This window comes from Copadichromis virginalis, linkage group LG6, assembly GCF_057382275.1.
Source record: "Copadichromis virginalis isolate Kocher_CV1m ecotype Utaka linkage group LG6, C_Virginalis_male_GT1.1, whole genome shotgun sequence".
Classification (NCBI taxonomy): domain Eukaryota; kingdom Metazoa; phylum Chordata; class Actinopteri; order Cichliformes; family Cichlidae; genus Copadichromis; species Copadichromis virginalis.
The window spans coordinates 21,675,357-21,696,214 of NC_140623.1; the positions used below are offsets into that span (position 1 = coordinate 21,675,357).

Below are 20,858 nucleotides of genomic sequence, written 5' to 3' on the forward strand. Positions count from 1 at the left end.
AACTGCCCCCAGACCCAGGTGGTGTTACCCTTTTCCCTGCGGTGGGGGGAGGCAGACCGCCCCGACTCCGCAGCAGCAGGGAGGCCCCACACTCCAGACCGCACTCCTCCTCCTAGCCCCCCCCCCCCCGCTCCAGCAGGTCGCAGAGAATGGGGGTGGGAGAAGACTCCAAACCTCCCTCCACCCGCTCATTGTAGTGTTGATATATGTGTGTTCTAAGGTGCATTTAAAACCCAGGAGGGCATGGAGCTACCTGCCAGAGAGCAGCAGGTAAGCGCATGGTCCCTCCTGCTGGCCCTCAATGTCTACGTGTATTTAACATTGAGAGGTGGGCAACGACGCCAGGGGTGGGGTGTACACCCTGATGGTACTTTGGATTCCGTGTATCGTGCCCACCCCCAAGATCCTATATGTATGTGTAATGAGAGTGTGAGTAATGTGAATGTCTAAGTTGTGGGATAAAATTGAGGTAGAGGCAGCCGGACGGGGGGGGGGGGGGGGGGCGGGGGGGGGGCTCCTCTGCACCCTGGTGACATACCCCTACTCCAAGGTCCTGCATGTGTGGGTGGTTGTGGTGGAGCGGGAAGAGGGAGGCAGCTGGAGATGGGGAGGGAAGGAAGGGAGGGGCAAGTGACCCCTCCCTGGGGCCAGCTCCCCCGCTGACCCCAGTAGGCACCCCCATACTCCGCGACCCACCAGGGAAAGGGGGCCCATCCAGACCGGGGCCCAGTGCAGCAGCGCCTCCCGGCCCCACAGAGCCCAGGACAGTCCACCCAACCCCACCACAGAGAAAACTGCACCCACCCCACCATCCACTCTTCTTCCAGACTACATAAGACAATAAACACCCAGGCTGAGATCTTCCTCCACCTCTCCTGTATCTCCCCCTCCTCTAGAGAGAGCCCCTGAGGAGAGGAAAGCTCCTGCAAGATGTGACAATCTTCCCCACCAGTTGAAGAGCTCCCCAGGTGGCTCGATGCACCGGCGGCACCCTGCTCCAGGGCTGGGCCCCCATGCACCCACCCGCCCACAACCCCGGCAACACACCAACCAGGACCCAAGCCCCCGAGGCCCGGCCCGGGCCCCAGCCCAGAGACGGAGCGCCCCCAGAACCTCACGCCCATCCCGGACCCACCCAGGGGCAGCCAGGCTACCAGGTCAGTAACCCACGTCCGTCAGCACAGACCCTCCCCTAGTCCCGCTGCACGCAGCCGCGAGGAAACAGTCACCTGAGAGCCAACAGAGCCCCTAACCGGACATGACCGCTACCCCGGGTTGAGCCCCCCAAGGAAAATGCCTCCGGGGAACCCCCCGACGCCCTAAGCCTGTCCCTACCCCCACACCAATCACAACAGTGAAGGCGGGACCAAACTATGACCCCCCACCCCCACTAGGTGATGGAGCTGATCAAAGGAGCCCAGAGCAATTGATCTGATGTGGTGGCAGAGGCTGTATCAAGGCTAATGTAATCTAATAGATAATTTCTATATTGATTAGAATTAAGATTATTTTTATTTTTCCAGTTCATGAGGACTGTTGAAACATGTGAAAAGCCGCGGCAGGGAATTAAAAGGAACGGACTTCAGCGTGAACGACCAGTTCCCCAAAGAGATCTTGGAACGACGCAGGGTCCTCTTCCCAATCCGATGCGGCTTCATCCAGAAGGGTTCCCGCGCTGTCATCGCTGTGGACCGGCTGTACGTGGACGGACAGCTCCACCGCGACCCCAACATCACTCCGTGGCTGTATTAACCTCACACCAGATAAGAATCAGCCACACCATTTCCCTATCCACTCACACTAACTTGCATTAACATCTGTTTAACTTACCAGCATCAAATCGCATCTTAAAGTGTGATTTCATAGCAGAATTAACACCGTCACTCTCCGTCAGTGATTTAATTGGAATGTTTACGTTTTGTTTTGTTTTTTTTCTTCTCGTTTTTTTTCCCTCTCTTTCCCCCCCTCTTGGTTTTATGCTGCTCACCCCTGTCCTTGGTTTCTTTCTTTATTCCTTTCACTGCCTCGATCACCTGCTTCGACACTCATCCACAAACATCCTTTATTTCGACACATACGCACCATGCGCTCAACGGCAGCACATTTACATCAGTCAGACAGCGCACACAGTCGTTTAGGATACACACACTTAAGCCAAGCCTACTCATATTAGTAACTATGCATACACAAAGTCAGACTCAGGGAGCATCTCGCCACACATTTTTTCTCTCTCTCCTTCTCTTTATTTATGAACAAGTGACGTATTCTCTCCACCTGGCTAAGCGACGCACACAGCATACATCCCTAGTTATACACAAACATCTATGGGTACACTGAGGTTCATTACATGGAATATAAATGGAGCTGGCTCCAGAGTAAAGAGGTTAAAAATATTTAACCAACTCAAAAAACTACAGGCAGATGTTGTCCTTTTACAAGAGACCCACAGACCTCTTAGAGGTTCGAATGAACTTAAAACACCTGAGTTTCCTAATGTGTTCTCAGCTTGTTATAATTCTAGACAAAGGGGAGTAGCAATTTTAATACATAAAAATATTAATTTCACAGTACTCGATACAGTTATAGATCCAGAGGGCAGATTCTTAATCATTAAACTATCTATACTTGATAAAAAGCTATGTATTGCAAGTGTATATGGTCCAAATGTTGATGATCCCTCATTCTTTCACGGTTTTTTCAGTGCACTCTCTGAACACTTAGATGGCACACTTGTTCTTGGAGGTGACCTCAACCTTGGACTAAATGAAGACATGGATAGGCTCAATACAGCGGGAACTCAGCGTAATTGGCAGTCCACAAATATAATCAAACAGTATATGAGCGACTTTGGTCTTTGCGATGCATGGCGCTCCCTTCACCCCACCATTAAGGAATATACTTTTTTCTCACATGTCCATCACTCCTACTCTCGTCTGGATTATTTTTTGGTCAGCAGCTCACTGCTGAACGATATTTCAAACACTGAGATTCACCCTATAGCTGTCAGCGATCATGGTCCTGTATCTTTAACACTAATGCACAAGAATAATACTACGCCAAGAAAAAACTGGAGATTTAATATATCACTACTTAAAGATGAAGACTTTATTAAATATTTTAAAAAAGAGTGGACTTCATATTTGGACTATAATGACACTCCCGAAACATCAGCTTCTGTTCTATGGGAAGCAGGGAAAGCTGTGATGAGAGGTAAAATAATTTCTTTCTCATCACATAAAAAGAAAAAAGAAAACAAAAATATTCAGGAATTAGAAAAAAACATCAAATCACTAGAAGAAGCCTACGCGTCCCACCAAGATCAGGAAACATTGAACAAAATACGCAAAACAAAACTAGAATTAAATGAGATAATTGATAAAAAAAACAAAATTCTTAGTACAAAGACTACGCCTACAAAATTATGAACATGGTAATAAATCCGGTCAATTTCTAGCAAACCAGCTAAAAATAAATAAATAAAAAACAACTATATGTGCTGTTCAAGATTCATCTGGGAACACATTATATGAACCGATACAAATAAACAACATTTTCAGGGATTTCTATAAAACGTTGTATTCACCACAAATAAACCCATCTAAAAAAGAAATTGATCAGTTTTTGGACAACATAACTCTTCCAAAATTATTGGACACTCGAGCAATGGCACTGGATTCACCACTGACACCAGGTGAACTCCAGGAAGCTCTGATAAGTATGCCCAATAATAAGGCTCCAGGTCCAGACGGCTTTCCTGCAGAATTCTACAAAGAATTCTGGTCGATTCTAGCACCAGTTTTCTACAGAACGTTGTTGGAAATTAAAGAAAAGGGCAGACTTCCATCAAATATGAATTCTGCAAACATTAATCTCCTGCTAAAACCAGGCAAAGACCCTGTATATCCCTCAAGCTATTGTCCAATATCCCTTATAAATGTAGACCTTAAAATAATCTGCAAAGCTCTCTCAAAGAGACTGGAGAAAATAACCCCCCTCTTAATTCATCCTGACCAAACTGGTTTCATAAAAGGTAGGCACTCATCAACAAATACACGTAGTTTACTTAATTTGATAGACTACTCATACAGTAAAAACCTAGAAACTACAATATTCTCTTTAGATGCAGAAAAAGCATTCGACAGAGTTAACTGGAAATTTCTATTTGCAACTTTACACAAATTTGGTTTTGGATCCTCTTTCATAAACTGGTTAAAAATATTATATAATTCCCCAACAGCTTGTGTTAGAACAAATGACTAGACATCCTCCAGCTTCTGTCTCTTGAGGGGCACCAGGCAGGGATGCCCACTCTCCCCTTCACTGTTTGCAATTTTTATTGAACCACTAGCAGCAGCAATTAGACAGAATTCAGTAATTAAGGGCATAAAATGCAAGAACGTGGAACATAAAATCAGCCTTTATGCGGATGATGTGTTACTCTTTCTCCAAAATTCACAAACCAATATCTCTGGGGTGATTGAATTGATAAACTCTTTTGCAAGAATATCAGATTACTCAATTAACTGGTCAAAATCTACAGTTCTACCGATTAATTGCTCCCTCCATAATTCCTCTTCTACACCACTGCAATCGGGAAATATAAAATATTTAGGTATTAATGTTTCTCCCAAGCTTGCAGATCTAACTAAATTAAACCATATCCCACTTTTAAAGAAGGTAGAAGATGATCTGGCTAGATGGAAATGTCTACCCATATCACTCATGGGAAGGGTTGCCGCTATAAAAATGATGGTCTTACCAAAAATAAATTATTTATTCTCAATGATCCCAACTAAACCGCCACAAGATTGGTTCAGATCTCTAGATTCATGTATGTCCAAATTCCTTTGGAAAAATAAACCCCCACAAAAGACCAAGGATAAAGGAGGACTAGAACTGCCTAACTTTCAGCACTACTTCTTAGCCAACAGGCTTCAGTTTATCTCAGGATGGCTAAAACACACCCTCTTAGATGAACCTTGGCTAGATGTAGAACAAGCACTCTGCAATAATCTAGAGATCTCAGACCTACCATTTATCAGCTCAAATATCCAACGACATGAATGCTTTAAAAGCATCAACATCAGCTCTTCTCTGACAGCATGGTGGGAGTTTCTAAAATTGACAGCGTCTTCATTAATCCCATGCAAACGTACACCTATCTGGAACAACCCTGACATATTACAAAACAATAATATGATAAACTTTTCAGATTGGAGTGGTAAAGGAATCAAATATTTAGAACATATACTAGAAGGAACAGAATTTATTTCATTTGACAGACTAGTTACACAATATGGGATCAACAAGAAAAGATTTTTAGAATATCAACAAATTAAATCCATAGTAAAAAAGAAATTTAAACCGGGTCAAGTTGAACTACAAACACCACCAAGTGTGGTTCAATTTCTTACTCTTAAAACCCCCAAATTACTATCCAAAATATACAGAATGCTTTCTAAAACAGATGAATCAATATCACTTCCTATTGCAAAATGGGAAGCGGATTTATCAGTTAACTTAGACCTAAACTTCTGGTCTCAGATTTGCTTAAAAACCTTTCATCTAATTAGAAATCCCAGTCTTCAATTAATTCAATACAAAATATTACATAGAGTGCACTATACAGGTCATCGGATGTTCAAGATGGGCTTTACGTCTACCAACAACTGCTCACACTGCCAAACCAATTCACCGGACAATTATATCCACGCTCTTTGGTTCTGTCCACCAGTTCAGAAGTTTTGGCGCGAGATATGTGAAGACTTATCGAAGTGTCTGAAATGTAACATTCCAACTTCCCCCTTAGTGTGTTTGTTGGGCAGCTTAGATAATGTCACTTCAGAAAAGAATATCGCCCATATGGTTTTCACTGCCCTATGCATGACCAGGATCCTTTTCTAAGTAGCTGACAGCTGGTAACTGTGCAGGGGCGGATCTAGCAAAGTTTTGTCGGGGCCAGGTAGGGCATTAACAGGGAAAGGGGGGCACAAAGAAATATTTTTCTTTGTTATGTCATTTAAAAACTTTGAATAAATAATTATCTGAATCTTACAACAAAACTGGCCATCTGATTAAATGTATAGAAATCCATTATTGTATATAGTAACTAATAAGTCTAATATACACCCTAGTAAGCTATAGTATTTTTTCCTTTGGGAAGGTACCATCTGTGCAGTCTGCAATTCTGTTGAAGAAAGATGTTGAATCTATTTAATTATTGTAGAAAAATAATTGATTTCTGTGCATTTGTTTTACACTTGCATTAAATTAAAGTTGATTACATCGATTAAGGGCGGGGGGTGGGGGGTGGTTCCCTAATGTTTTTGCTGGGAGTTGGCAACCCTATTAGTTAGGTAGGTAAGTACTTTAAAATACCAGAATAGGGAGGATGGTGTAGGTTAAAATTTATTAGATTGATCTGTGTTGCTGAACTATAAAATGTTTTGGGTGGAGTGTATTCTTTGCATACAGGTATAACAGAATAGCTTCAGTCTCATTTTTTAAAACTTGAGTATGAACTTATACAAAATGCAGCAAGATATTTATAAAAAACAATTTTATTGATTACAAAATATGCTATATCGGATTCATATTGGTATCGGCAGATATCCAAATTTATGATATCGGAATCGGTATCGGACATTAAAAAGTGGTATCGTGCCATCTCTAGTAATTTTAAAAGCTACATAATGTGCATGCAAAATATGAATTTGCAAGGCAGTTATTATATGTATTTTACTATAATTTTCTAAATATTTTAAAAAGTAGAGAGTACAGTTTTATGTATTGGCCTGTTATAAAATTTCATGATGGATAAATCCTTGATTAAAATGGTATGCCAACACACCACAAGCCCCAAATCCATGATTATATTATTTATTTATTATTATAAAAACAAAGTAAACACTTGGGATAATATCACCTCGATAATTTTCACACAAAAATCAGCTGCATGTAGCATTATGTCATTATAAACATAAAGCAATCTATAAAACAAAATCTATCATCCTGAAGTGTTCAGGCTAGTCATAGTGCTAGAGTTCATAGAGGGAAATGAGAGGCTGCACAAGAGCATGTCATCATCTTCGCAGCATTAACTCCCTGTCATCCTCATCTGGCACCATCAGATTATCCACTGAGAAATGAGCATCATCTCCTACACTCTGGAAGAAACGCTCCTCACTTTCGCAGCTCTGAGTGCCATTCACACAGTCCCTGGCTTTCAGTTGTTTCAGCTCGGTGCTGTCGCTGGCATTGCTGTCCTCTGTACTCATGCTGGTGTCACTGCTGTCGCTGCTGTCTTTGGTCTCGTTGCTCTCGTTGCTCTCACTGCTCTCGCTGCTGGAGCTGTCTTTGCTTTCATTGCTGTCATTGGTGGCAGTTGTGGTTTCTATGCTGTCACTGGTGCTGTCACTGCTGTCTGTGGGGTTCACCAGCAGGTTTGTGTCGGGCAGCTCATTGCTGTCCTCTGCGCTAAGGGCTTTCACTGTATTTGTAAACACTCGCACCCAGCTCTAAAGCGGTGAATAAAGAGAGCACTGTGTTAACTAACTGTAACCTCTACTTAAGCAGGTTAAATGAAATAATTTGATAACGTAAAAGATTTATCGCACCTTTCTGACATTCTCTTCACTGCCCATACTATCATCTTTGGTGTCAAGCATGGAGTCCATCTGTGGAACAGAGGTGAAGAAACAGTGTAATTCTGTACTACACATAATACACTAAGTAAAAGAAGTTGTTTTACTTCATCTTACCTCATCCGACTGACTGTCACTCTCTTCTGAAGTCTGTTTGTGGAAATGAAACCCATTTAAGGATGCAAATATCAGATTTATTCCAGGTTTATTCATTTGTATCATCTGATATCCAAGGTTACACCCAGAAATCCTAACAATTTGCAAATGCTTTAAAGATTATGAAATGGAAATAGCAACCTTGTTGAAGGATAACAGTAAAATATTACACGGATTGCTAATAGGACCCACCGTGTCCTCTGATGTGTCCTCTGAAGTGTCCTCTGAAGTGTCCTCTGATGTGTCCTCCAATGTGTTGTCTGTGGATTCTAATGATTCTGACTCTGAGCTCTGTATAAAAAAAAAAAAACAGAGACATTTTCAGTAAACAGAAAAATGATTTTGATCTGTGTGTTAGGATGAAGGTTTTCTGAAGACATTTCAGAACCAAAATAACTCACCTGATTTGAGGTGTTTTCCTCTGTGCTCTGCAACACAGACAGGAACAAAGAGTCATGTGGATGAAACTCAGCAATCAAATGTGATGGAAAGAGTCAGGAAAAATAACCATTTACTCATTACTGAAATAAATGTACACATTACCTGAAGCTCTGAGGTGTCATTTTCAGACGATTGTGAAACAGACACACTTTCAGTCTGGGTAAACAAAACAAAGTAAGCACAGAGAAAAATGTATTTTAATTATATGCTTTAACTGCCGCATCAACAATCATCATTCATTTAGATTTCATTCTTGTCAACCCTTGCTTGGGCAAGCTATTACTGCCGGAATGGAAGCAGACATAAAGTATAGTAAACAATAGTTTCTGAAATGGGAATCATCTTGAGGTCTAGAGAGACTTCCAGTACCCACGCCCATTGTTAGCTTTTCCTGCTGACTGTCTTCAAGGAATTCAGCTTTACTGCAGGCAGACTATATAGTTTAGTAGTTTATGTATAGTTCCTGAAATATACTCAAACGTACAGAAGCTCAAATATATGAAAAGAAAATCATTGCCAAATTTAAACTTGCTAATTTAAACATCTATAAATAAAAACAAAACTTGAAATTTTAAATTATTAAGTTAAACTTTGAATTATTATGGAATTATTTGCTTTCTTTTTTCTCTCTCTTTCCTAGTACCAGAAACAAGGTCTAATACAACTGTGATTTAGCATTTGGGAAAAAATATTAAAAAATGATTTGTGTTTTGAAAATGCTACTTACTGAGTTTGATGCAACCTCGCTTGATACTGAAACAACAGTGTGTAAAATCTGTCAGAATGAAAATGGAACAGATGGTTATTTAATGGACACTTTATTATTATTATTATTATTATTATTATTATTACTATTATTATTATTATTATTATTATTTCTAAAAATACATATGGTTATGACATGCTTTAGTTCCATGTCACCTGTTATTTTACTAATAGCAAGTAATATTATGCTTATTTGTACCTAGTATTATTATTTTTTTTGTTGTAACTGTGTCCTTGAACCCAGTAATACTTTCAAATAAACAAAAATACACAGCATGGAAGATGGGAGAATATTTCGTCTATCTGAAAGTTATGTAAAAAAAAAAATTACGGTGAAAAAATCTTTCAAAATTGAGACCTTTTTAATAATTGATTTTTGTTTTCTGCTTTCATACTCACCGGGTTGGAAAAGACTGCTCCAATCAGGCAAAATGTAATGATGGGAACCTTCATTCTGTAAAAAAAAAAAAAAAAGAAGTATGTAATTATTATTCTCATTAAGTTCAGTTCAGTGTAAGAGTAACTACTATGGTGCATTAGCAAAAGAAACTCCCCCCAAAATAGGGTCACATCCATTTGCTCTTGGGTTTAAACTTCTAGATGTTAAGTTACTACAAACCAAACTGACAATTCAAAACTTTCAAAGTTGTGATCACTAAAGTAAGAGTTGTGATCAAAAGTAATAATAATAATACTACATAATCATTTACTCTACCTCAGTTTCAGAGATAATAAAAAAAGATGCAGCTGGTGCTCCTCGTTTAGTCTATAAGGCAGCAAACAGGAGAATCCAGAGTCTGTCCTGAACCTCGAATGGAAGCTTGCAGTTGAAGTAAAATCACGATGTGTGGATATGCTGGAGGGAACTCCCAGGACTACTGTATATAAGTATTCTCATTTAAGGTGATTGCATCACTTCCTTCCGGATGTGTCTTTTTTGTCGTCATGCGAAGGTGTATTTGTTCCGGAGAGGGAGTTCAGAAAACACACAGTGGCGTGATGATGATTGTACACACACACACACACATAGATACTGTGTGCTCTTTTATCCAGTCACAAAATTTCCTACACCCCCTCTCACGTCTTTAGTGAAATATAATTTAGCTCGCTAAACTATAGGGTTTGTGGCCTGTTGAAAAAATAAACTCACCCACTCAGAGAGGAAAAGAGGGCTAGACAGTTTCATGCTTGTTTCCGGTGAAACTTTTTATTCTTTTCCTTTTCCCCTCCTTCCCTTTCTATTTGGAATTTTGTTTTTGTCAGATGATGGATTACATGGAACAGGTTACAAGTAGTACAAGTGCGAGGGCTATAAAGTTTTCAATATAAGGTTGGTTTAAATTGAGAAAATTAAACACTGCCTTTTATAAAAACTTCACATAAATGGATTAACTTCAGATACACACACACGCCCACACATATACACGCACACTGTGACAAAGTACAATATTAATTCAGTCTATTAAAACAAAAACAAACCATATTTTGCCTTCACTGCTAAACGATGTTATTGGAAATTGTGTTTTTGGAACATTAAGCATGTACAGTATGTACAAGTAAAGGCTTCTATATATATTTCCATCCTGTGGTATATAATCGCTTCCTGGATATACTTATATGGCCAGGCCCAAAATAAGCTTACAGAATTCCTTGTTTAACCTCACTTTGGATTTCAGCTAAGCAAAAGAAACCTGTAATTAGACTGAATGTTCACCAGTCCAGCGCTCTCCACCAAAACCACAGGGTAGGAGTGGAGGAGGAGATGATTGATGCTTGTTGTGATACGCAGACAGTCAACAGTGTCTGCACGTTCACCTTAACGTTACTTAAGGTTTAATAATGTAATTATCTTTGTCAGACAGGCGTTGGATGCATCTGTGGTATTAATATTCTTAATGAAACTAGGCATTTGTCAGACTGGTGCATCACCAGTGTGATCCTTGAGACTGCGTGCAGTGTAATCATTTTCTTCTATTTTTTTTTTGCCTAAATATGTTTGAATTAGTTGCTAATTAAGGGAAAACAATACAAGTTAGTGATGAATAGTGAAATATGATTTTACTAAAAACAACACCATGATTGATGCCACATCGTGTATTTTTTTTACTCTGCATTGTATAAAATAAGATAGCATATTTCCATCAATGCCTTGTGGAATTGACTGATTGATTTACAACATTGTGTAATATAAATCAAAGCTTGTACTTCCCAGCTTTGATGAACAGTGTTACAAAGCAGTGTATTTTTTCAATCAAGAGGCTTGTGTTTAAAGCTGGTGTGTTGATTCTTTGAATATCAATCAATTAAGGTAAAACGGCAGTTTTTGAGCGATTTTGTCATGTCCTTGCTACTCTCATCATTTACCCTCATTATACTGCAGTTTCTTAGCCGCTTTAAGAGTACAGACTTTAGTTTTTGTGACATCTAGTGGCCAAAAGTATGTATTGTTTCTGTCCTAAAACAATGTGGTCATTTTGGTTTGGACTGGGTTCATTCTGCCATAAACAACCTGCCCATAGTACTTTTTCAAATTTTCACAAACAACAGTAACCAGAAATTATGTTCATTATGAGGCTTATCCATCCATTATCAGGGGTACATTTTTTGTTACACTTATACTTGTTTGTTAAATAATCCAATTGTTTCCACAGCATACCCAAAAGTGTGCAAAATCCATTCAATAGAAAGCACAATGAATGCTCCAATAATTGCTGAAATATTCAACTGAAAGTAAACATTTGATTTGATTTACATCTATATAAATAAAATTGAATTCATTATTTTTATAGCGGTGTAATACACAAAAATGTGTCAACGAAGAAATACTACACATCTGAACAAGCGTGTTTGTTTATTGCAGGGGTGGGGGATTCTAGGCCTCAAGGGCCGGTGTCCTGCAGGTTTTAGATATCACCCTGGGTCAAGACACCTGAATCAAATGATTAATTTATTACCAGGCCTCTGGAGAACTTTAAGACATGCTGAGGAGGTCATTTAGCCGTTTAAATCAGCTGTGTTGGATCAAGGACACATCTAAAACCTGCAGGTCATCGGCCCTCAAGGCCTGGAGTTCCCCACCCCTGGTTAATTGAGTCTATTCACCAGGGATTTGAGGTTTTCTGTCTAACTGATATGGAAATCTGAAGTTTGAGTTTGATAATGAGTTTTCTGTTGGCTGATGTCATCAAGGATGAATACAGCTGACAAACAAAGAAACATTACTGACAGGACACATATGAATATGAAGCCCTTCTCTCAGGATCAGCATCATGCCAAGCCCTGTACTGGTGCTGCTTTTCAGTAGATGATAAAATCATTGCAAAAACAGAGTCTGTACAATTCTAAAAAGCTTTAAAGTCAATATTTGGTTTGACCCTATTTATTCCTCAAAAGAGCCTAAACTCTCTTAGACAACCTTTCTTGTCATTTCTTTAAGCAGTCTTTGGGAATAGTACTCCAGGCTTCATGAAGAACATTCAAAGCTCTTTATTTGATGTTGGCTGCCTTTTGTTCTGTTCTCTGTCAGGATGAGCTCAGACTGCTTCAGTAATGTTGAGGTCTGGGTTCTGGGGAGAACAATCCATATGTCCAGTGTTCTACAGCATGTTTTTCTATACAGATATGCTTTTACTGCAGTAGTGCTTTTGGGATCATTTGCTGACAAATGAACCAGATTGTACTGGATGGTAGATCAAAAATCTGACAGCACTTTTCTGTGCTTGTAAATAAATAAATTTTTACAAGATCCCCAACACCACTGGCTGAAATGCTGCCCAAACCATAACAGAGTAGTGTTTAACAGATGGCTGTCGACTCTGTTGCCCACTCTCCTGAACTCCTCTATACATGCATGCAAATTATCTTCAGTAACAAAAATGAAACCTGTCAAAATCTGTTATGAACCCTGGAGCGTTCTTTTTTAAAGTTATTTTCATTTTTTGGGAAACAGACATGCTATTTTTTTTTTTTGAAGTATATCGCCCAACAGAAGCTCAGTGTGGGAGTGGGATCCCTTTGTCCGCCTCTCTCTTTATCTCTGTTTCCCAAAGGCCCTCCCAAAGTTAGCAGTGGCATCCTAAACCCTGGAAAAAAAAACTGTATGTGTGTGTGTGTGTGTGTGTTGAATGCTTAGTTTGTGTGGACAGACTGTGCACTGTCTTGAATACAAAAGGACATCTTCACAGGTTCAGCACAGGCACGCTGCTGTTTTTGCGGGATACTTTTTCTTGCGACTGCCAGCCTCAGGTAAAATCCTAATTTCTGTGACACACAGAGTTTCATTTCTCATTTATTTTACCTTTATTTATACAGTTAGTTCTACTGAGGCTCAATGTCTTCTTTACAAGACAGACCCGTTTCAGACACACATATTGAAATTACAGCAATAAAAGAACCAATAAAATAGCTGGAATTAATAGTGCTTTGCAACTCCATTTATATATAGCAAAACAGTAATGTGCGTTTGACATTCATCTTGTTCACTAACTAGTTACTGCATTTAAACTATTGCTTGCTGTATGTGCGACTGCTGGCTTGATTACTTAGGGCCACAGCTTTATGCTGGTGAGCTATTGATGGCGATGCTTTGATACTTTTGCAGAAAGTGGTAGCACTATTTAATATGTGCTCCATATTTGGAAGTACTAATTTGGTGCATATAATTTAGAGAAATATCATATCTAAATGTTTTTTATAATGACTATTAATTTTTATTAAAGATGGAGCAATCATGTAATAGAGTAGTTATAATAGTGTCTTTGGTAACTTTTAAATTATTCAAAGTATAAAGACTAATTTATCGCTTTGGTGTGTACACCTTCTCCCCAGCATTACTTTCACATCTCAGAACTGTGCTGAGAGCTATTTTACCAGACAGACCCATTAATATCTTTGTCGTTGGGCTCCAGACACACAAAAAGTTTGTGGACTTAGTCAAATTTTTCCAGTCTGGTAGCTTCTGGTGTTTACTTTAGCTCCGAATGTGACTTTTGAGAGCGAGGTGCATATCAGAGGCCTGTAACCTTGGCGATAGTGGAGGCTGGGCCCACAGCTCTGCTCGTCATGAATGTGCTGGCAGCATACAGATGCATTCAGTTGTTTCCACTTTGAAAGATGTGCCAAGTTCACATCTTTGTTGTGAAAAAGCCAGAGTAGAATGTATTGATAGCTTATGAACAGCTTTTTAGCCTTTAGTGTAATATTTTTCTGAAATATTCAATTCTGTAGTGGTTTCAAAATCTAAAAACTTACATGTTATCCATTTTTAGACAATTTATCCAAGGTTTAAATGATTCACTTTGATCTTACAGGTATGAAGGCCTGCTTAGTATTCCTTTGCTTACTGGCAGCAACATTTGCTCTGTCTGTGAGTAGTAAAGATATTCTTCTTCATAAATCAATGAGTAAAAATGATCAAAGACAATATGATAATGTGTTCACCATACAATAAATATTACAGATGTTTCTTATTATCTTCAGGTGAAAAGTAAACCTCATGGAAAACATCATGGGTTGCATAAGAGTTTGCACACAACCAAAGAAAAGGTAGAGTTTTAAATTCTAATACTAAATGTATCGTGTCATTTTATACAGTCGATAAATATTTTTCCTTTTCTCCTGCTTCAGGATGCTATCACAGTGGAAGCCAATAAGCCAAAGATCTTACCCACTCTAGTCACATTTGAGGCCAGCAGCCAGGAGCAGGAAGACGAGGAACTGAGTTCCGAAGACAACGCTAACAAGGAAGATGGAGAGAGGGCTGAAAAGCGAGAGAAAAGCACTGCAGTTCTGTTGAGTGAAGAAGAACTGGTAGACCTCCTGACGAAAGAGGCTGAAGAGGAAGATGAAGCTGAAGTAAGAGAGCTGGAGGAGGAAGAAGTAGAAGCTGACAAAGCCAAGGTTGAGTCTAGCGAGGTGGTTGAGGTCGCTGAGGATCAGGAGAAGTTGGATGAGAATTCAGAGACAAAGAAACATTTGCTGGATGAGGAAGAAGTGAAAGAAGACAGTGTGGAGGATGTGATAGAGGAGAAGGTGCAGAAGATGACTCATTCAGAAAGGAAGGAAGAGCCTACTGAAGCACTGCTAGAGGAAGATGGCAGCACAGAATCAGTGATTCCAGTCAATCTGGACTATGCTGCTGATAGTAGCCTCCTACAACCTCTACAGACTGCGTCAGCTAACGACAAAACCCACTCTGATGACACCAAGCCTACTTCAAAAACAGACATCAGAGAGAAAGAAACCAGTGGGAAAGAAATGGCCAATATCGCTGATGACTATGAACCTGGCATGCAAAACACAGAGGCAGCACACAGCGAGGAGGTGTCTGATCAGACACAGGACAAAGATTCCTCAGACCAAGACGTAAGCGCCAAGAAAGAACCTGGAGCAAATGTGGATCATCCAGAACCAAAGGGCGATGCAGAGCTTGAATTGAGAGCCACTCTATCTGGAAAGGAGGAAGAGAAGAGTAAGAATGTGGGTGCAAGTCACACTAAGGCAAAAACGAGGAAGCAAAAGAAAAACCAAAGGTCAAGGAAGCACTCTCCGGACAGGGAGGAAACACAACCCGGACAAGAAGAGGGCCGACAGGATCCTGAGTCTGAGAGCAGCAGCACTGACAATACAGACCAAAAGACAAAGAGGAGAAGGGCAGGAAAATGGGTAATGCTTATATTACCTATATTTTCTTTCTTTACAGTAGATTATCATTATTATTATTTTGGCCGTTCAGGCATCATTGGATAAAGATAGAAAGACAGGAAAGCAGGGAAAGAGAAAGAGAGGAAGACAAGTTTAGACTCAAACCCTCTTGGTGGCATTTTAAAATCAGCCCACAGTGAAAATGTTTTAAGAACTGATAGTTAAAATTAATCATTGAGTTTAAGCTGGAGTAATTTCCTTGGTAAGGAGGTAACAGAGGACATAATCTGCCCTGCACACTGCATCTACAAATCACCTGTGTATATCTTGAAGTGGTTAAAGGAGATACATCTCCCTGTCAGTGGGCTTTTTTTCATTTGTGAAACTGACCCAGCTAATTAGCCTGCTAGACATCAGTGCAGTGCAAGTAAAAAAAAGATTTCACTTGCAAGTTTAAGGCTTTTAAAGCTCTCTGCAAGTTTACGGCTAACCTTTGACAGCATTGGCAACATTTAGCAGCACTAATCAGCCCAAAGTTTACAAAAAAGCTGATATTGCAGTTTTCATTGGGGCAACTTGACCTTTGTTTTTTCTCTTTCTATAGTACCTTCACGTTATTACTAATATTATTAGTACTAGAAGGAGGAAAAGGAGAAGGATTTTATACATGCATGAGTCTGCCTTTACACGTCTTTTTGTACTTTCCCAGGGTCCTTTAGTTGGTGTGAATCCGGTGCAGATAAGAGCCGCAGCCGAACTGTACCCAAGGTCCAGGCCCTCTCTTGGCGGAGACATACAACTCCCAGAAACCCCTACTGGTTATTTTTTTCTGTTGATTGTTTCTGTTGAAGGCTTCCTCCTTAGCCTTCTGTGACATGATTACTGGTATTTCTAGGTCCATTAATAATAAAGCCAGATACTTTCTGTAAGTTGACAGTTATGTAAGCAAAAGATGATATGATATTTTATCTTTATCATGATAAGATAAAGATAAAAGGAATTATCAATATCTCTAATTTAACACAAGACTAGAAATAAATGTAAATAATACAGGCTGGTGAAAGGCTCCACTTCAAGGAAGTTTAACATTGTTTTAAATTTAACGTTATCGTTCATATAACGTGTTATTCTTACAGTATAGAACTGCTGAGTGTCTGGTCAGCAGCAGCATTCACTATATACTGACTAATACACCATCCGAATAGTCTCACATGGGGAATCTGCTGACTGAATCATTTTGCTTAAACTTCCGCATGAATAGTGCCTCTCTGCTTCACAGTCACTACCAAAACACAGCTCTGCAGGCTTAAAAGTGAATAAGAGAGATCAAGTCGAATTTAATCGCTATACCAACTCTATACTAAAGGAATGTAGAGGATGATGTGAGCTTATTGTAGCGTACTGGGCTCTATTGCAAGAAAAACTTTAAAACAAGCTAGGAAAATAAGTAATTTATCTCACTGTTTCTAGAAATCAGGTGAAATATGGGTCAGAGATCCAACCGGTGTTTGTGTTTTCTTAAAGATCCATGTGAAAACTTCCGCTGCAAACGTGGAAAAACATGCAAACTTGATGCGGACAATAAGCCAGGGTGTGTGTGTCAAGAACCGTCAGAGTGCCCTCCCAGTGTGAATGAGTTTGACTATGTAAGTATGTTGATGCCTATAAAAGAAATGTCACACTTACATATTGTTATTCATTTATGCTCATACGTTTTATGTGATGCTCTGTGGTTGTGACACACTTGTCTGCAGCAGCCTTGTGAAGCTTTCATATTGTTTATTGAGGAGAAAAAGGAAAAAGTACAGATGTCATTGTGGGCATTTTGACTTAATTGAAAGACAAAGCAGAGAACACTTTTGTTTTAATATTAGCTCTAACTACCCTGCCTGTTATGGTGAGCCAGCAGGTATTCTTTTCATATTATTTGACCCAGATTGCTTTTTGTGAGAAGGTCAAGGGTCTGATAGTAGGCTGAAGGTGAGCTGTAAGCCACAAATATGGAATTTTATCTTTGTATTGTGTCTTCCTTTCCTCACAAGTCCTGCCTGCATAAACTCTTCGAGGACAGTGGCTAAAAGTTGATCTTCTCTCTTCATTTATTTAAACACTTTTGTTTTTGTTTAGGTTTGTGGGACAGACAACAAAACGTATGACACATCATGTGAACTCTTTGCTACTAAATGCAACTTAGAGGGCACTAAGAAAGGACACAGACTTCACCTAGACTACACTGGGCCATGCAAATGTGAGACTGTATTTAAACACTGTACAAACTGTATAATTTAGTATGGTGAAGAAAGAACTAATTAAAACATCTGATGCTTTTTTTCTGTCCTCTCTGTCTCAGTGATACCTCCATGTGTGGACAATGAGCGGGTGCAGTTTCCTCTACGAATGAGAGATTGGCTCAAAAACGTGCTGCTCCAGCTCTACGAACATGACTCCATAACTCCTGGCTTCCTCACTCCTAAACAGCGTTTCAGAGTAAGGCTTACTACTCCAACAGCTCTTTACAACTACTGTGTTTAAGTGACTGAAACCAGCCAAAGTGTGGTCTCCTGTATTCTTCAGGTGAAGAAAATCTTTGAGAGTGAGAGGCGCCTTCATGCAGGCAATCACTCTGTTGAGCTTCTCGCACAGGACTTTGAGAAGAACTATAACATGTACATCTACCCAGTACACTGGCAGTTTGCTCAGCTGGACCAGCACCCATCTGATAGGTACATTTTTATACACTGGTTTTGCATATAGTATCTTCTTTAAAAAAAAGCTAGCTAGTTAGGGGAGTTATTGGTTATAGAACAATATGGAAAGATATATATGTCACAGATGACTGACAGACTGTAAAAAACACATCCTTAATCACAAAGTTATAAGAAGACGCTTCTTTTGGCTGCTCCCTTTTCACACGGGGTCCCCACAGATAGCACCACTTGATTTGGCAGCTTTTTCCACCAGATACCCTTCCTGTTTCAACACCAAAGGGTATTTGCGCCTCTTCATGGTCTCTAACCAGAGACCTTGAACATGTCAGGTGAATGTGTAAACCCCTACTCCAGGGGTCGGCAACCCTGGGAAGGGTTAACTGATGGCACGACCATAGCTGGACTGGCCAGCGTTTGTTTTCATTCAAAGGCTTTATGGCTTTTCCTATAATACCTGGTGGGCCGGTCTCTAGTCAAAATGCTGTTTTTTTGTCCCAGTCCAGCCCTGGGCACGACACGCAGTGAATTAATCTGAGAAGGTGCATTAAAAAATTAATGGCCGGGCCAGTGGTGCACATCACAAATTAGCTTGCATAGACACATTAGTTGTACTGCTTCTTAATGACGGTATCTTAGCTAACAACCCCAACTACCAGATTCAACTTGTAATTGGCTAAAAATCACTTAGCCTACTGGTGAGAAGGACGTTACTAGCGGTTAGTTTTTTCAAGCGATGTTGAAATTTCCACATTCCGAAAATTCAAATGCTTCAGGAGCTGCAGCAACTGTTAATATAGAGCGTTATTAAATTTATTGCTAATGCAATTATATGGCACATTGACTTCTGAGGAAAAATTGAATAGGCAAAAATAACTGTAACAAGTAAGCAAAAGCAAATCAAAAGTATTCATATAGCACCTGTCTTGATAAGAATAGCAAAGTGCTTCACAAGAACAATCAACAAACAAAAACCCAACTATTAAAACACATTTTAAACGCAAGCTTATAAAAATATGTTGTGAGCTGCTCTTTAAAGGTTTCATGCACAGATCTCAAATGTAGTGGTGTCCTTTAGTTTTCAGTCCAGAACAAGGACCAACAAACGATTTTTGGTCTAAAGGCTTCAATGACCTGTAACAACAATAACAATAACTAGTATGTTAGGAAAACACGTAGTCATCCTGCGCACTCTGTTTACTCACAGTGATCAAAAACATTTCTTTTTCCTCTACAGGTTTTTGTCCCACTCAGAGCTGGCCCCTCTCAGGGTCCCCCTGGTGCCAATGGAGCACTGCACCTCTCGCTTCTTTCAGGAGTGCGATGCTGACAAAGACAAACTGGTATCATTTAAGGAGTGGATCACCTGTTTTGATATCAGGAATGGTGAGAGGTTCATCGTTTCTTATATTTGTGAGAAACCTTCCCATAAATGATGTAGTACGTTCATGGTCAAGGCCTATATAATTGCATAGATAGTAGAGGTTTCAGAAATGTGATGCTCCAATCTGAATATATCTTCCAAGATTTAAGATGAAAACCCAGCATCTTGCTCTAAAATATGTTCAGAATTTGATGTTTTCTGGTACTGTTAGTTGATCATTTAAATGCAAACTCTAACTCTTTGTAACTTGTCTCTCTGCAGAGGACATGGATGCCAACCTGCTTTTCTGAGTGTTGTAGCTTGAACATCTGGCTGTTGAAGTTCTGTCTATTCAAAATGATACAGTACACGCTCTGACAAGTACAGATGAAACAAACCCATGTTACCTCCCGCTATAAACAAAGCTTTGTGTAAGGCTAAGCATGGACATTTAAATCACTGATCTGTAATTTAGACTGAGCTGCTAGAACCGTCTATTAGAAGAAAGAAGTAGTTATTTTTTTGCTGGCTGTGTTCAAAATCTTTACTACAATGCATTCCAAACTGGGGCAAAGTTATTGCAGCTTGATGGTAGAAAAAACATTGTGCCGTACACAGTGCCAGGTAGTACCACAATTAGTAGCAGACAATTGCAGATTCCTGTTTGATACTAGCAAATGTAAAATAGCACCTGTATTGGCTAACTTAGTAGCAAATGTGTACATGTTTGTCCTCATATATTATGTTTCCTTACACTGCTAACTAAAGGCAATAAACAGCAAAGAAATTCACAATTTCAGAATATTTCAGTAAACTCTGTTGCTTATTGATGTTTGTGCTGAAATAAAGTCTCCTACAAAAAGACTCTGGTAAATATCATTTCATGTTCTGATATCTTTTCTTCATTCCTTTTCTTTTTTGCGTGTGTTTGTGTTACTTCATGAGATGAATAGCTCTTCAACAATGGTTTTTAAGAATGCAAGTCACTGGTAGATGATTTTGGTTTGCCGCTTGATCCTAAATAATGGCCTGCTGTAAGGCGACAAAGCAAAAAATAACCTGCTGCTTGGTCATGATGATTACGGCATCTCGTTTTTATGAGATAAAGCATTCTGATTGGACCTTTTCTGGTGATCGCCGAGT

General features: G+C 39.6%; 2 protein-coding genes across 2 annotated transcripts; one reads left to right on the forward strand and one right to left on the reverse strand.

The window, feature by feature from the left end:
• Positions 1-6,863: 6,863 nt before the first annotated feature.
• scpp1 (secretory calcium-binding phosphoprotein 1) lies at positions 6,864-9,848 on the reverse strand. The gene is made up of 9 exons (XM_085460879.1): positions 9,721-9,848; positions 9,405-9,459; positions 8,968-9,015; positions 8,343-8,396; positions 8,201-8,227; positions 7,992-8,090; positions 7,761-7,793; positions 7,617-7,676; positions 6,864-7,517 (listed from the first exon to the last, which is right to left on the reverse strand). Exons 2-9 carry the CDS (start codon positions 9,456-9,458, stop codon positions 7,083-7,085), a joined length of 810 nt encoding a protein of 269 aa, XP_085317005.1. The 5' UTR covers position 9,459; positions 9,721-9,848; the 3' UTR covers positions 6,864-7,082.
• A 4,468-nt stretch (positions 9,849-14,316) lies between these two features.
• Positions 14,317-20,566, forward strand: sparcl1 (SPARC-like 1). The gene is made up of 10 exons (XM_085460772.1): positions 14,317-14,370; positions 14,484-14,549; positions 14,631-15,668; positions 16,357-16,465; positions 17,172-17,293; positions 17,775-17,895; positions 17,998-18,134; positions 18,222-18,370; positions 19,590-19,738; positions 19,998-20,566. The coding sequence occupies exons 1-10, from the start codon at positions 14,317-14,319 to the stop codon at positions 20,024-20,026; spliced, it is 1,974 nt and encodes a 657-aa protein (XP_085316898.1). The 3' UTR covers positions 20,027-20,566.
• Positions 20,567-20,858: the final 292 nt, after the last annotated feature.

Coding starts and splice junctions, on each gene's coding strand:
- sparcl1 (XM_085460772.1), top strand. CDS start 14,317: ATGAAGGCCTGCTTAGTATTCCTTTGCTTACTGGCAGCAACATTTGCT. Junction 14,371..14,483: donor CAGCAACATTTGCTCTGTCT/GTGAGTAGTAAA, acceptor TATTATCTTCAG/GTGAAAAGTAAACCTCATGG. Junction 17,294..17,774: donor GTGTGAATGAGTTTGACTAT/GTAAGTATGTTG, acceptor GTTTTTGTTTAG/GTTTGTGGGACAGACAACAA.
- scpp1 (XM_085460879.1), bottom strand. CDS start 9,458: ATGAAGGTTCCCATCATTACATTTTGCCTGATTGGAGCAGTCTTTTCC. Junction 8,397..8,967: donor GCGAGGTTGCATCAAACTCA/GTAAGTAGCATT, acceptor TTGTTTACCCAG/ACTGAAAGTGTGTCTGTTTC. Junction 7,518..7,616: donor GTGAAGAGAATGTCAGAAAG/GTGCGATAAATC, acceptor TCACCGCTTTAG/AGCTGGGTGCGAGTGTTTAC.